General features: G+C 34.7%; 2 protein-coding genes across 3 annotated transcripts in view; both read right to left on the bottom strand.

The window, feature by feature from the left end:
* Positions 1-16,030, bottom strand: part of LOC123316452 (monocyte to macrophage differentiation factor) — a 245,539-nt gene that overhangs the window by 142,489 nt on the left and 87,020 nt on the right. The gene's annotated exons all lie outside the window — the stretch shown is intronic.
* Positions 14,259-16,030, bottom strand: part of LOC123316450 — a 29,196-nt gene continuing 27,424 nt past the window's right edge. For both annotated transcript variants that reach the window (XM_044902513.1, XM_044902512.1), the window contains 2 exons: positions 14,795-15,961; positions 14,259-14,715 (listed from right to left, as the gene is read on the bottom strand). In XM_044902513.1, coding sequence (XP_044758448.1) covers positions 14,411-14,715; positions 14,795-15,961 — 1,472 coding nt within the window. In that variant the 3' untranslated portion in view covers positions 14,259-14,410. The remainder of the gene's footprint in view (positions 14,716-14,794; positions 15,962-16,030) is intronic.

Raw genomic sequence — 16,030 nt, 5'->3', positions numbered from 1 at the left:
TTGAATATTTCTGCGATTCGTGCTATACATGGCACTGAATCTCTGACTAAAGAGCAAAAAGCTCAACTCGATAGTGTTGTCAATTTGTTCGAGAATATCAGCCCTAAAGATAAAATTGGTAAAACTCATTTATACACCCATCACATAGACACCCAGGGTTCGAAACCAATAAAGCAGAGGCAATATCCTTTGTCTCCAGCTATGTTGAAGATTTTGAATAATGAGGTAGACGAGATGTTGAAATTGGACATAATCAGACCGGTAACTGAATGTTCTCCGTGGTTAAGTCCTTTGTGGTTAGTCAAAAAGAAGGATGGTTCATATAGGGTGTGCTTCGACGGTCGGAAGTTAAATTCTATCACGTTGCCGGATAGTTATCCTATGCCCTTAATAGATTCTATTATCAGCAAAGTTCGAGATGCACAATATCTTTCCTCATTAGATTTGAAACAAGCCTTCTTCCAAATTCCTTTAGACGAAGAATCTCAATTGAAAACAACTTTTGCTATTCCTGGTAGAGATCTCTTCTGCTTTAAAGTTGTATGTTTCGGTTTGAATAATAGCGCCCAAGCTATGTGTAGGTTAATGGATAGAGTTATAGGTCCTTCATTGGAACCTTATGTATTTTATTATATTGATGATATTATTGTAGTAACCCCAGATTTCGAAACTCATATTCGTGTGTTGAAAGAACTGTACTCAAAGCTTAGTAACGCTAACTTGACTGTTAATTTCGATAAATGTAAATTTTGTCGGTCTTCATTGAATTTCCTTGGTTTTGTTGTGGATAAGGATGGGCTGAGAACAGACCCCGATAAAGTTCAAGCAGTATTAGAATATCCCACTCCTACAAATACTACTCAAGTCAGACGATTAATTGGTTTAATTGGGTATTACAGGAGATTTTTGGAGAATAGCTCAACAATCTGCGCTCCTATCACCGATCTTCTCAAAGGAAGAAAGAAGGGGCAACCTATCGTTTGGACAACGGAGGCCGATGAAGCATTCACAAACATTAAGAAAATGTTGACTACTGCTCCAATACTTGCCAGTCCTGACTTCTCAAAACGTTTCTTCGTTGCTGCTGATGCTAGTAATTATGGAGTAGGAGGAGTTTTATTCCAGGAAGAAAATGGCTTTGAGCATCCTATAGCTTACTGTAGTAAGTCCCTTAACAAATGCCAAAGAAATTATACCACTACAGAGAAGGAACTATTGGGTATAGTTTTCTCTATCGACAAATTCAGACCTTACATTGAAGGTACTGAATTTACTGTTATCACTGATCATTCATCCTTAAAGTGGTTGAATTCGATGAAGGATCCATCTCCACGTTTAGCCAGATGGATAACAAAGTTGTCACAACATAAGTTTGATATCGTCCATAGAAGCGGCTCTCTCAATAAGGTGGCAGATTCTCTATCCAGAATTCCGGAAAGCCATAAAGACGAGATTGCTGTGCTGGATCTGAAGGACATGAAAACTGACACTTGGTATCGACGGATGCTGTGTGAAGTCCAGAAAAATCCTCAAAAGTATCCTGATTTCAAAGTAGAAGGTGGAGTTTTATACAATCATATACTTCCTCAATCTAGACTTTGTGACGATTCTCCAGAGTGGAAAATTGTCATTCCAAGTCCTCATAGGAAAGAAGTCATGAATATGTATCATGATGATCCTCTTGCTGCTCATTTGGGTATTTATAAAACATTGTCACGTATATCACAACTATATTATTGGCCAAGAATGAGGAAACACGTGAGAAACTATATTTTGAACTGTAAAGTCTGTGCTTCTTGTAAAAGTAGTAATCTTCCTCAGGCAGGACTTATGGGCAAAAATAGGGACATACGTTTTCCATTTCAATTAATATCGGCTGATTTATTAGGACCTTATCCTAGATCGAAAAGCGGCAATAGATATCTTTTAGTAGTAACTGACTGGTTCACTAAATTTGTCTTCATACATCCCTTAGCGAAAGCAACTAGTAAGTCTATCGTGAAATTCCTAGAATATAATGTATTTTTGATATTCGGAGTACCTCAAATTTTCGTTGCCGATAACGGACCTCAGTTTATTTCTAGTGAATTCAAAAATTTGATGAATAAATATAAAGTACAGAAAATTTGGTTCAATGCTCGATATTTTCCACAGGCGAACCCAACTGTAAGAGTTAATAAGACTATTGTAACTGCTATAAGATCCTATATACGGGATGATCACAAACTCTGGGACGAAAATATCCATCAAATAGCACAAGCTATTCGCCTGGCTAAACATGAGGTCACTAAGTTATCCCCTTCATATTTATGTTTTATGAGGAACGTCCCAACTGATGGTTCATTCTATGGAAAGATTTCGGAAAGAGATAATAATTCCATAGAAATTTCTAGGAATGTATTAGACCCCGAAGTTCAGCTTAAAGTCCCTGAACTACTCGAGGATGTCAGAAAGCGGTTGTTGCATTCGCATGAATTAAATAAGGGTCGATATAATTTAAGACGTAGGGATGTCAGATTCCGAGTGGGAGACAGGGTTTGGAAGAAGAATTTTATGTTATCCAATGCAGCTAATGATTTTTCCTCTAAATTAGCACCTAAGTATATTCCTTGTGTTGTTCATAGAGTTCTTTCACCCTTGGTATACAATTTGAGGGATCTCAATGGAAATGACTTGGGTAATTTTCATGTTAGCCATTTGAAGTTAGATATTAGTGATAGTGGCACTGATGATCAGAACGACAATTATTAGTACCTAATATAATTTTCATTTTTTTTAATTAGTTCATATTTTTTCTGTGTTGAGGTCATTTATTTGATTTTCAGCCTAGTGTTTTATTTTTTTATTTTTGAATTTTCTCAATTGATAAACTTGGACAGACAGCTTTAGCTGGGGCTCTCAGTTAAATATTGAATTCCCAGATTTTCGGTTATTTTGGCGTAGAGATTATGCATTGAGTATGTAAGTGAATTTATAACTTGCATAAATATTCTGTCTGTCCGAAATTTGTCAGAAGCGATTGATTACTATTCAGTGAAACTATTTTTGGATAGATTTTTCAGCTGCTTTTGTTTAGATTCACAATATTTTCAGATTTTCTCGTTTTGTAATTGATTCGAATAGATTAGCTCCAATAATTTTACCTTATGTAGTATTTTGAGTGTGAGATAGTATCTCACTGGCGCCCAACTTTAGTTTTTTTGTTGTTCTTTCTACCCTTTAATGTCGTTCTGATCTGATGTCCTATTTTGTCGTGGGTTATAAATTATAATGAAAAGGGAGGTAGGGAGGAGAGTCAGGTTGGTTGTGTATAGTTTCTTGAAGCTATATACTGCCAACCTTGAACTGTTCACTGAGTGGTTAATTTTAGAACTTTTTCAAACCAAATTAAAGAAGAACCGTAGAACTGTTCTCTTTTTAGCTACTCATATCATTGAGAGGTATCCATCATGAAATATCCTTGAATTATTTGTGATTCGTTGTTGTAATTGTATATTTTGTTCAGAAATCTGGTGTGGGGACAAATATCTTTTATATATTGTAATGCCCATTAGAAATCTTTTTTTTATTTTTTTTTTATTTGGACTGAAGAGGATACAGACACAAACTTCCTGTAGCGCACTGTCCAATAGGTTTGCTGACCATGTAGCATTCCATATCTCTTTTCTATTTTTGATAGATACTTGTTCCGAATATGATTAATTTCTATTTCAATATTTAAAAATTAAAATTTTTTCCACTTTCAGGGTTTTATGCACTGATTTTTTTTTTTTGGTGGGTAGAGGAGATGTGTAACGATACGATCGTTACAATTTTTTCTTTTTGAAATTCAAATTTATTCATTACATATTTGTTGTACCGCCACTGCATTTGCATCTGCACTGCAATTTTTGCTTACAGACATTCGGGGGCCCCTAAAGCTTGGGGGCCCCGTATCACTGATACCGCTGATACCGCGGTAGCTACGCCCCTGGTTCAAAGGAGTATTTACTGTTCTTCATCAAGATAATTTCCGTTTGACAACTTGAATTCGTGAGGGGGGTAGTTCAATATGATTTTTAATAAAACACAATTGATTGGTCAAATATCCAATATATTCAGTTGATAGAAAGGTAATTTTCACTATATCTATTCAGGAAGAATATTTGAAGAACAAACTCGAATAGATTGATCAATTTCTGATTCTCAATACATGCTCACAATTCACATTACGTATTTCCAATACAGTTTCTTTGAAATATTGCTGAAGTTGCCTTAAAACTTAGCTATATCCTTCCCGAATGTGTTCGTTCATCTGATTTTTTCTGCCTCAAATTCCAACAACACCGAATTATTAGCTTGTAACGATACGATCGTTACAATTTTTTCTTTTTGAAATTCAAATTTATTCATTACATATTTGTTGTACCGCCACTGCATTTGTACGTGTATCGAAGAATTCAGATTTGCAGATTGGCGCATGTTTTCAATCTGATAAGATATTAATCGGTTATTCGAAGATTTTATTCTTTCTTTTTCCGCTTTGTCTGGTGAATGAGATAAGTCATCAGAGTTGAGTTCTTGATATAGATATTTTTTGGTATTAAATTTTGAGATTTAGTTAGTATTTCATAGTTTCTATTGGTTTAGTGAAACTCAATTAAAAATTGAGTTTTTGGGTGAAGCCCAGATTTTCGATTTATATTTCCAAGTTGAACTTCGTTGACCAACATCCAACTTCGAAGAATCAATCACACCTGAAAACTGTGGTGATCAGAACCTGGAAATCCTTATATGGTGCTGTATCGTACCAAATCAGATGGTTCTTCCTGCATAGGAGCACTTCACCTGGATTTTAATTGCTAATGGAAGTATTCTGTTATATATTTTGTTATTTCATTCGATATCCAATTTATATAATTTCGTATGCTCTATTTCACTCTGCATTTGGGACATTGCGCTTCGAAGCTATTCATAATAATTTTCATTGTTGAAATCCAATTGTAAGCAGCTATTTTTCAATATTTCACTCTTAACTTTTTATTCTAATTTGAGCAATTTAGTCGATCTTATTAATAAATCTCTGAAAGTGGATAAATTTGTTTTTGTGTGGGAACCAAAGCCTTCAAAATTGATTTCTATTTTGAAAATAGGTTCCGGGCTAGCTACAACCTATTAACCCCGACCACCTCTCCGACTGAAGCTAGTAACTAACAGATCTCTGAAGAGAGGAAAAACACTTAATTGGTTACACAATTTTTGGCGCCCAACGTGGGGCGAATTTTTCGTATTTTGCATCCTTTGTTAAAATTTCTGCAATTTTGAAGGCTCCTCACACAATCACATATCCATAGGTATCTTTTTCACATTGCAAAAGATAGCACGACAAGCTATTATCTCAGCTGGTATTTGTCTCCACAACATTCTTCACTTTAGTCTTCATTATGGTTAAATTAAATCCAAATCATTTGAGAAGTTTCGAACTAACCTATGAAATATCAATAAGAGGTATTGTTCCCCCCACTACTGTTCAGGAAAAACGGAAAGTTTTAAGAGGTCTTTTATCTCAGGAAAATTCCGACAGGAGTTTTGTTGAGATATCAGACACATATAAGTTTGATGAGAATGTTAAAGAAATTGGTGATACTTTAAATGACATTGAAGCTTTGCTGCAACATCTTAGTGATAAATCTTCTGATGATGATAAAAAGTTGGAGTCTAGAATAACTCACGCGACAGGGCGAATTTCGAGGTTGTTCGCACAATCAGAATCTGAAAACAATGTTAAACAAGAACTTTTGAAAAGAGTATTAATTTTGGAAGCGGATCTTTCTGATAGGCATGTTAATAGAGATCCAATTGTTCAATCGCCATCTCATTCATCACAGAATAACAATCCACTACAATCATCAACTCCAACTCATCATAGTGTAGCAGGTTTCTCGGTGCCTACTAAAAAGGTCCCAGTTTATAAATGGGGTATAAAGAAATTTTCTGGAAAAGAAGATTTATTATCTTTTTTAGAATTGATTGACTCGTTAAAATCTTCAAGGGGTTGTGATAATGCCGATCTTTTTGATTCAGCTGCCGATCTTTTTGAAGGTGATGCTTGGACGTGGTGGCATAATAACTTTCTGAAGAATAGATTTAGTGATTGGTCTGATCTAGTTTCTAAACTAAAATCGACTTTTCTTCATAGTAGTCATGATGAAATTAAGTTAGCCGAGATCAAGTCAAGAAAGCAATCAATTAGAGAATCAGTAACTATGTTCATCACAGATATGGAATGTCAATTCAATAGATTAAATTCTCCACCTTCTGAAAAGGAGATTGTTGGAATCATAAAAAATAATTTATTACCCGATTATGTGAAAGCTTTAGTTTTTCAGGATGTTGAGACTATTACGGATTTAACTTCCCTTTGTAAAAAGGTTGAAGATGTTCTGTCACTCAATCTTCCTTCAGGTCCTAGAAGGACTATTGTCTCCGCAATTTCTTCTAATGTAAAATGCTGGAATTGTAATATGTCAGGGCATGTTTTTTCGGATTGTCAAAAAGAAATGAGGAAGTTTTGCTATTTATGCGGAAAAGTTGATTTTACCAAACGTAACTGCCCTAACTGTTCAAAAAACGCGAGCAGGTACTGCAATCAGGCAGACGTTGCAGGACCTTCGGGAGAAAAAGCAAAGCCTGCCAACAAAGTTCAGAACGGGACCAAGTAATTCATATAGATTTCGAGTCTGAAAGGAGAGGGTGGCGTGAATGGCTCATCACAGTTGAAAATTTTTATGGTAACAAAGTTATACCCACAAAACCACCTCTTTCGGACTTGAAGTCTTCAAAATGTCATCCTGTTGAGATGAGTCCAGTTTTGGCTAATAAATTTGGTGATAATCGTCCTTACATATCGGTTAAAGTATTCAATGATTCGGTAACAGCTTTGTTGGACAGTGGGAGCAACGTTTCAATCCTGGGTAATTCGGCCCTCTTTCTGTTGAAGAAATATAATTTGTCCTTGAATTATGATATATCTGTTCAGGTCTCGACAGCAGATGGACAAGAGCAGAACACACTAGGTTTTATTCATGTTCCTATTTGTTTAGAGGGTACATCGAAAACAATAAAACTTTTGGTTGTTCCTTCTATTACGCACAAATTAATTTTGGGGATGGACTTTATCCGATGTTTTGAACTGTCCATAGATTTTAGGGATAATTCATTCAATTCAGAAATGTTGAATATTTCTGCGATTCGTGCTATACATGGCACTGAATCTCTGACTAAAGAGCAAAAAGCTCAACTCGATAGTGTTGTCAATTTGTTCGAGAATATCAGCCCTAAAGATAAAATTGGTAAAACTCATTTATACACCCATCACATAGACACCCAGGGTTCGAAACCAATAAAGCAGAGGCAATATCCTTTGTCTCCAGCTATGTTGAAGATTTTGAATAATGAGGTAGACGAGATGTTGAAATTGGACATAATCAGACCGGTAACTGAATGTTCTCCGTGGTTAAGTCCTTTGTGGTTAGTCAAAAAGAAGGACGGTTCATATAAGGTGTGCTTCGACGGTCGGAAGTTAAATTCTATCACGTTGCCGGATAGTTATCCTATGCCCTTAATAGATTCTATTATCAGCAAAGTTCGAGATGCACAATATCTTTCCTCATTAGATTTGAAACAAGCCTTCTTCCAAATTCCTTTAGACGAAGAATCTCAATTGAAAACAACTTTTGCTATTCCTGGTAGAGATCTCTTCTGCTTTAAAGTTGTATGTTTCGGTTTGAATAATAGCGCCCAAGCTATGTGTAGGTTAATGGATAGAGTTATAGGTCCTTCATTGGAACCTTATGTATTTTATTATATTGATGATATTATTGTAGTAACCCCAGATTTCGAAACTCATATTCGTGTGATGAAAGAACTGTACTCAAAGCTTAGTAACGCTAACTTGACTGTTAATTTCGATAAATGTAAATTTTGTCGGTCTTCATTGAATTTCCTTGGTTTTGTTGTGGATAAGGATGGGCTGAGAACAGACCCCGATAAAGTTCAAGCAGTATTAGAATATCCCACTCCTACAAATACTACTCAAGTCAGACGATTAATTTGTTTAATTGGGTATTACAGGAGATTTTTGGAGAATAGCTCAACAATCTGCGCTCCTATCACCGATCTTCTCAAAGGAAGGAAGAAGGGGCAACCTATCGTTTGGACAACGGAGGCCGATGAAGCATTCACAAACATTAAGAAAATGTTGACTACTGCTCCAATACTTGCCAGTCCTGACTTCTCAAAACGTTTCTTCGTTGCTGCTGATGCTAGTAATTATGGAGTAGGAGGAGTTTTATTCCAGGAAGAAAATGGCTTTGAGCATCCTATAGCTTACTGTAGTAAGTCCCTTAACAAATGCCAAAGAAATTATACCACTACAGAGAAGGAACTATTGGGTATAGTTTTCTCTATCGACAAATTCAGACCTTACATTGAAGGTACTGAATTTACTGTTATCACTGATCATTCATCCTTAAAGTGGTTGAATTCGATGAAGGATCCATCTCCACGTTTAGCCAGATGGATAACAAAGTTGTCACAACATAAGTTTGATATCGTCCATAGAAGCGGCTCTCTCAATAAGGTGGCAGATTCTCTATCCAGAATTCCGGAAAGCCATAAAGACGAGATTGCTGTGCTGGATCTGAAGGACATGAAAACTGACACTTGGTATCGACGGATGCTGTGTGAAGTCCAGAAAAATCCTCAAAAGTATCCTGATTTCAAAGTAGAAGGTGGAGTTTTATACAAACATATACTTCCTCAATCTAGACTTTGTGACGATTCTCCAGAGTGGAAAATTGTCATTCCAAGTCCTCATAGGAAAGAAGTCATGAATATGTATCATGATGATCCTCTTGCTGCTCATTTGGGTATTTATAAAACATTGTCACGTATATCACAACTATATTATTGGCCAAGAATGAGGAAACACGTGAGAAACTATATTTTGAACTGTAAAGTCTGTGCTTCTTGTAAAAGTAGTAATCTTCCTCAGGCAGGACTTATGGGCAAAAATAGGGACATACGTTTTCCATTTCAATTAATATCGGCTGATTTATTAGGACCTTATCCTAGATCGAAAAGCGGCAATAGATATCTTTTAGTAGTAACTGACTGGTTCACTAAATTTGTCTTCATACATCCCTTAGCGAAAGCAACTAGTAAGTCTATCGTGAAATTCCTAGAATATAATGTATTTTTGATATTCGGAGTACCTCAAATTTTCGTTGCCGATAACGGACCTCAGTTTATTTCTAGTGAATTCAAAAATTTGATGAATAAATATAAAGTACAGAAAATTTGGTTCAATGCTCGATATTTTCCACAGGCGAACCCAACTGAAAGAGTTAATAAGACTATTGTAACTGCTATAAGATCCTATATACGGGATGATCACAAACTCTGGGACGAAAATATCCATCAAATAGCACAAGCTATTCGCCTGGCTAAACATGAGGTCACTAAGTTATCCCCTTCATATTTATGTTTTATGAGGAACGTCCCAACTGATGGTTCATTCTATGGAAAGATTTCGGAAAGAGATAATAATTCCATAGAAATTTCTAGGAATGTATTAGACCCCGAAGTTCAGCTTAAAGTCCCTGAACTACTCGAGGATGTCAGAAAGCGGTTGTTGCATTCGCATGAATTAAATAAGGGTCGATATAATTTAAGACGTAGGGATGTCAGATTCCGAGTGGGAGACAGGGTTTGGAAGAAGAATTTTATGTTATCCAATGCAGCTAATGATTTTTCCTCTAAATTAGCACCTAAGTATATTCCTTGTGTTGTTCATAGAGTTCTTTCACCCTTGGTATACAATTTGAGGGATCTCAATGGAAATGACTTGGGTAATTTTCATGTTAGCCATTTGAAGTTAGATATTAGTGATAGTGGCACTGATGATCAGAACGACAATTATTAGTACCTAATATAATTTTCATTTTTTTTAATTAGTTCATATTTTTTCTGTGTTGAGGTCATTTATTTGATTTTCAGCTTAGTGTTTTATTTTTTTATTTTTGAATTTTCTCAATTGATAAACTTGGACAGACAGCTTTAGCTGGGGCTCTCAGTTAAATATTGAATTCCCAGATTTTCGGTTATTTTGGCGTAGAGATTATGCATTGAGTATGTAAGTGAGTTTATAACTTGCATAAATATTCTGTGTGTCCGAAATTTGTCAGAAGCGATTGATTACTATTCAGTGAAACTATTTTTGGATAGATTTTTCAGCTGCTTTTGTTTAGATTCACAATATTTTCAGATTTTCTCGTTTTGTAATTGATTCGAATAGATTAGCTCCAATAATTTTACCTTATGTAGTATTTTGAGTGTGAGATAGTATCTCACTGGCGCCCAACTTTAGTTTTTTTGTTGTTCTTTCTACGTTTTAATGTCGTTCTGATCTGATGTCCTATTTTGTCGTGGGTTATAAATTATAATGAAAAGGGAGGTAGGGAGGAGAGTCAGGTTGGTTGTGTATAGTTTCTTGAAGCTATATACTGCCAACCTTGAACTGTTCACTGAGTGGTTAATTTTAGAACTTTTTCGAACCAAATTAAAGAAGAACCGTAGAACTGTTCTCTTTTTAGCTACTCATATCATTGAGAGGTATCCATCATGAAATATCCTTGAATTATTTGTGATTCGTTGTTGTAATTGTATATTTTGTTCAGAAATCTGGTGTGGGGACAAATATCTTTTATATATTGTAATGCCCATTAGAAATATTTTTTTTATTTTTTTTTTTATTTGGACTGAAGAGGATACAGACACAAACTTCCTGTAGCGCACTGTCCAATAGGTTTGCTGACCATGTAGCATTCCATATCTCTTTTCTATTTTTGATAGATACTTGTTCCGAATATGATTAATTTCTATTTCAATATTTAAAAATTAAAATTTTTTCCACTTTCAGGGTTTTATGCACTGATTTTTTTTTTTTGGTGGGTAGAGGAGATGTGTAACGATACGATCGTTACAATTTTTTCTTTTTGAAATTCAAATTTATTCATTACATATTTGTTGTACCGCCACTGCATTTGTACGTGTATCGAAGAATTCAGATTTGCAGATTGGCGCATGTTTTCAATCTGATAAGATACTAATCGGTTATTCGAAGATTTTATTCTTTCTTTTTCCGCTTTGTCTGGTGAATGAGATAAGTCATCAGAGTTGAGTTCTTGATATAGATATTTTTTGGTATTAAATTTTGAGATTTAGTTAGTATTTCATAGTTTCTATTGGTTTAGTGAAACTCAATTAAAAATTGAGTTTTTGGGTGAAGCCCAGATTTTCGATTTATATTTCCAAGTTGAACTTCGTTGACCAACATCCAACTTCGAAGAATCAATCACACCTGAAAACTGTGGTGATCAGAACCTGGAAATCCTTATATGGTGCTGTATCGTACCAAATCAGATGGTTCTTCCTGCATAGGAGCACTTCACCTGGATTTTAATTGCTAATGGAAGTATTCTGTTATATATTTTGTTATTTCATTCGATATCCAATTTATATAATTTCGTATGCTCTATTTCATTCTGCATTTGAAACATTGCGCTTCGAAGCTATTCATAATAATTTTCATTGTTGAAATCCAATTGTAAGCAGCTATTTTTCAATATTTCACTCTTAACTTTTTATTCTAATTTGAGCAATTTAGTCGATCTTATTAATAAATCTCTGAAAGTGGATAAATTTGTTTTTGTGTGGGAACCAAAGCCTTCAAAATTGATTTCTATTTTGAAAATAGGTTCCGGGCTAGCTACAACCTATTAACCCCGACCACCTCTCCGACTGAAGCTAGTAACTAACAGATCTCTGAAGAGAGGAAAAACACTTAATTGGTTACAAGCTGTAGTTCTTGATTGTCCATACAGAAACCTGAACTTACTGAACGACATGTTGAATAAATGCATGTTCTACACCCCTTTCTCGAAACTAATACATTTTCAAACACCAATAACCGCTTATAAATACAACATATTCGTTGATCTTAGGAAAGTATTCAAATTATTTTCAAATATCAATTGACAATGCTCTGTCAAATTCTAAACAGCGCTACCCACAGATAACAGAATCATATAGATACGACACTTCCCTAATATGGTGATAAACGCTGTTTTCCGTCGCCATCTAAACGGTGCGATTCGAACTACGAATTACAGAGACCCAACTTATCAATACAAAAAATCGAATTTAGCGCGAAATTCAAATAAGCGCTTTGGCGCGAAATTCGAATTATTTTATTTGATGATTCAATGCCGTGCTCTCACGGAAGCAACTTATGTCGCAAACTAGTCTACATGATTGGTGAGATCGCCATAAAACTCAACATTGACGCCTATCTCACCAATAAGGTTGTTGAAGACTGGTTTACTACATAAGTTGCCTCCGTGGGTTCACGACCTAAAATAAAGACTAATATTTGAATTACTTTTTCAAAAATAGATGTATGTGAATGTTTAATACGATTTGAACGACTCCTCCATCCACTAAAAACCTTTAAAAATCCAATGTTCACTAAAATCACAAGCATTGAGATAAATTTATAAGAAATAGGAAAATGAATGTTTATTCAACACAATACATTTCTTGTTCACATACCCCTTCTTGAAATGATAATTATATTTCAACTCATCTTCACATCTCTTTGAGTAGTTGAACTAAATACAAAATAACTTATCTTGGGAAAAACAAACAAATTTTCAAATAGATGAATCATCTATAATATTTAATATTTAATATATAGTAAACACATATTGAACAATCTGGACAAATAAATATCAACTCTTATAATGCTATTCAAAAAAAAAAAAATATCAAAGGAATGCTATGAAAATATATTAATATATTATAAACTTTATCATCTAAATTTTGAAAGTATTAAATAATAAACTTGTGTGAGATCACAAAGTGTAAACATAGGAATGTAACAGAATACTAGAACACTAAACAATTCGGCCTATAATAGCTCAGGGAAAAATTTCAGCAAACATACATCTTCATCACATCAATAACAATAAATGAATGAAATAAATGAAATCGATAATAAATGAGATAATTAAGATGTTCAATTTATAATAATGAAAAAGTGGTACATTAGAGGCAATGACACGAAATTTCCAAGTCCAAGCTGCATTCACAATCAATTCGCGGGCCGAAGTGCACTTCGGCACGAAATTTACCATTCGCAATATTCTTGGAACCAAATAGGCCAAATGCTCAAATGAACCAAAAATGTAACTGATCAAAACATAAGAATCAGCATCATCGATAAGCCGGCACGAAATTCCTTGCCGAATTGATAGTTTGCAGCTTGCAAGAAATTTGGTCAATTTCCAATTCCGTGCAAGTCTTGAATTTCATTATGAATGGTAACGGAGAACGCCATCTGCTAAGCTTCCGTGCCAAAGTGCACTTCGGCCCGTGAATTGATTGTGAATCTACTACTCTGTAATCTGTGTTGTGAATGTAGCTTAATAACAAAAAATTTGAAGAATTGACCGATTCAGAGTCTCATACATTTCTTTTTTTTCTTTTCGAATTCGCTCTTGGCCTGTAATTTTATTGGGTCGATCAAGTCTTCATTCGGATTTAATAAAAGGAATCTTGAAAACTTCGTGTCATTTCCATTGGCTATTTTATTGACTTGTCCACACCACCAGAATAAGGAACACCTAACAATTGTTGAACATACTATTTCATCTAGCGCATGGGATGGACATTTTAAAATTTGAAAATTAAAATTTGATGTCAGCACTTCCTGTAAAAATTTCGAAATATTTCTTCTCTCACATATGCGAGGAATTAAATAAAATAAGTTATTGAAAGAATGCCTGAATAAAAAATTTACATACTGACCTGGCTTTAATAAATTTCCAAATTTATATTTTTGTGACTGTAAGAATTCTGTGTCTGAAATATTTTCCGAATAACTAAATAAATTAATATTACATGTTTTACAATTTTTTATGCAGGCATTTTTCAATATTATTTTACATACTGCACCACTCATATACACAAGGGTGCATCTGCTGAGTTTTGTACCCTTATCAAGGGCTATACCCCGAGGAACATTTACAGAAGCCATACAATCCTGAAATGTTGGAGTACTGTATGTTTTTTTGTCTGTGAGGAAAGATTTCAGATTGTCTAAACAATGACTCTCTGTGCTGTCTTCCTCACAATTCGATCCCCAGGAATGCACTGACATAAAATTATTAATCACCAAAGTTTTGAAAGATGAAATGAAATGTTCAACATCTGGGTTGGTGTTCCTTACCCATGGGCTCTAATGTACCCAAAAAAATTTTCTACGCAGTCTTGATTAAAAGCACCAGTAAGGATATATTTAAATTTGTAATCATTCAAAAATTTTTTTCTCAAGTAGAGGAATGCTTTTAAACTTTTCAATAAATTTTTTATAGAAGGTACAACGATGAATTTTTTTTTTTTGGGGGCAGTAAAATTGCATGCTATTTAAGACTTCAATAGCATGCTCCCAGAAAATATGATGTTGTGTTTTTGAATTTACTGCCCTTTTTAAAGGTTTAGCTGTGGACTCTGTTGCTCGAGTCACATTTAATGAATCAAACAATTCATCTAAAAACAGGATTAAATCAGCAGTGTCCACAGCATCCAGAGGTAAACGTAGATCATGTTGAATTTCTGAAAAAAATCTTTTTTAGAATCAAAAATCAAAAGGATGATAATGAATTACTATTTCTCAACCAAAAAAAAAACTTACGCCACTGAGCAATCAACTTCATCATTGATCCAACTGCATGGCTGAATACCTGCGTGCAGAGCTTCACCTTCATCTTGTTTATTTTTCCGGGAATAACATGTGCATCTGACAACTTATTATTAATTTTCACATTGGGATTGGACATATTTAAATTGTAAAAATTAACAATATGATCCCACTTGGCAATTTTCTTTTGTCCATTTAAAGTGAAATGAAGGTCTTTTGTCAGCATGTTATTCCTTAACCCTTTGAATAAGTGGGGGGTATCAAAAAGAGGAACCACCTCTTTACTTTTTATGAGGAATCCGAAATAGGTATCTTCAATATTATTCCTCTGGCAGAAAGCTTTTTTTTCTTCCATGAGAATTTTTATAGCTGCCTGATTATTGGCACCTTGATCACAGATGGTGACCATTACATTCAAGCCAATGCTTTGACATTTTTCAATAAGCTCGGTTATCATGCTTTTCAGGGGTAAAGACTTGATAGGACCTTTGCTAAACGTAAAGGAAAGTGGTTGCTTGAATTGCTTATGCAATCCCTTAAGAAAAAAAATGTTAGCATGATCAACCAACTTTCCTTTTCTTTCAGATCCATTATCTTCAAGCCCCATGATCATATCAGAAACTCGGTCATACTTTAAATTTGTTGCCAATGAAATCTCATCAAAGATAAGAGCACAAACTTTATCTTGAGGAGATTTCATTCGACGAACAGTTTTCTCGAGTTGCTGAAAAATATGGTTATTAACCCCTGGGAAAAATTTCAATTTCTGCAGCATTCTCAACAAAGTTCTAATGGAAGGTAAACTGAATAATTTATTTAAGAGACGATATGCCTTTGGACTTGATTTATATAAGGCCAGAGAAAGAACTTTTTCGTCCAAAGAAAACCTTCTTGCATTAGGTTTCAATTTTTGGTTGTTAATTTGACATCTAATGAAACATAGAGTGGTTTCATTAACATGCCTCAACAGGTTTTGAAACCCCTCTTCAGCTATGACCCTTTGAGCCGCCTTCAACCGTTCTTGGACGGATTTCAACTGAAATTTTTTCTGCACCAAACGGCCTCTGCATTTGCGAACCAACTTATATAAAATCAGTTCCTGCTCTGTCATTTTTCTCTTTTTTGAAAATTTCAATTTCCGTATAATTGAATCGCTTCTACCTGGAAAATAGAACATGATCTTTAGCACAATAATCAGGAAAGTGACTGTAAACTGAAAGAAATATGAAA

The sequence above is a fragment of the Coccinella septempunctata genome, chromosome 7, assembly GCF_907165205.1.
Source record: "Coccinella septempunctata chromosome 7, icCocSept1.1, whole genome shotgun sequence".
In the NCBI taxonomy this organism is placed as follows: domain Eukaryota; kingdom Metazoa; phylum Arthropoda; class Insecta; order Coleoptera; family Coccinellidae; genus Coccinella; species Coccinella septempunctata.
The sequence above is the reverse complement of the archived record's forward strand: the minus strand, read 5'-3'. Positions and strand labels throughout refer to the sequence as shown.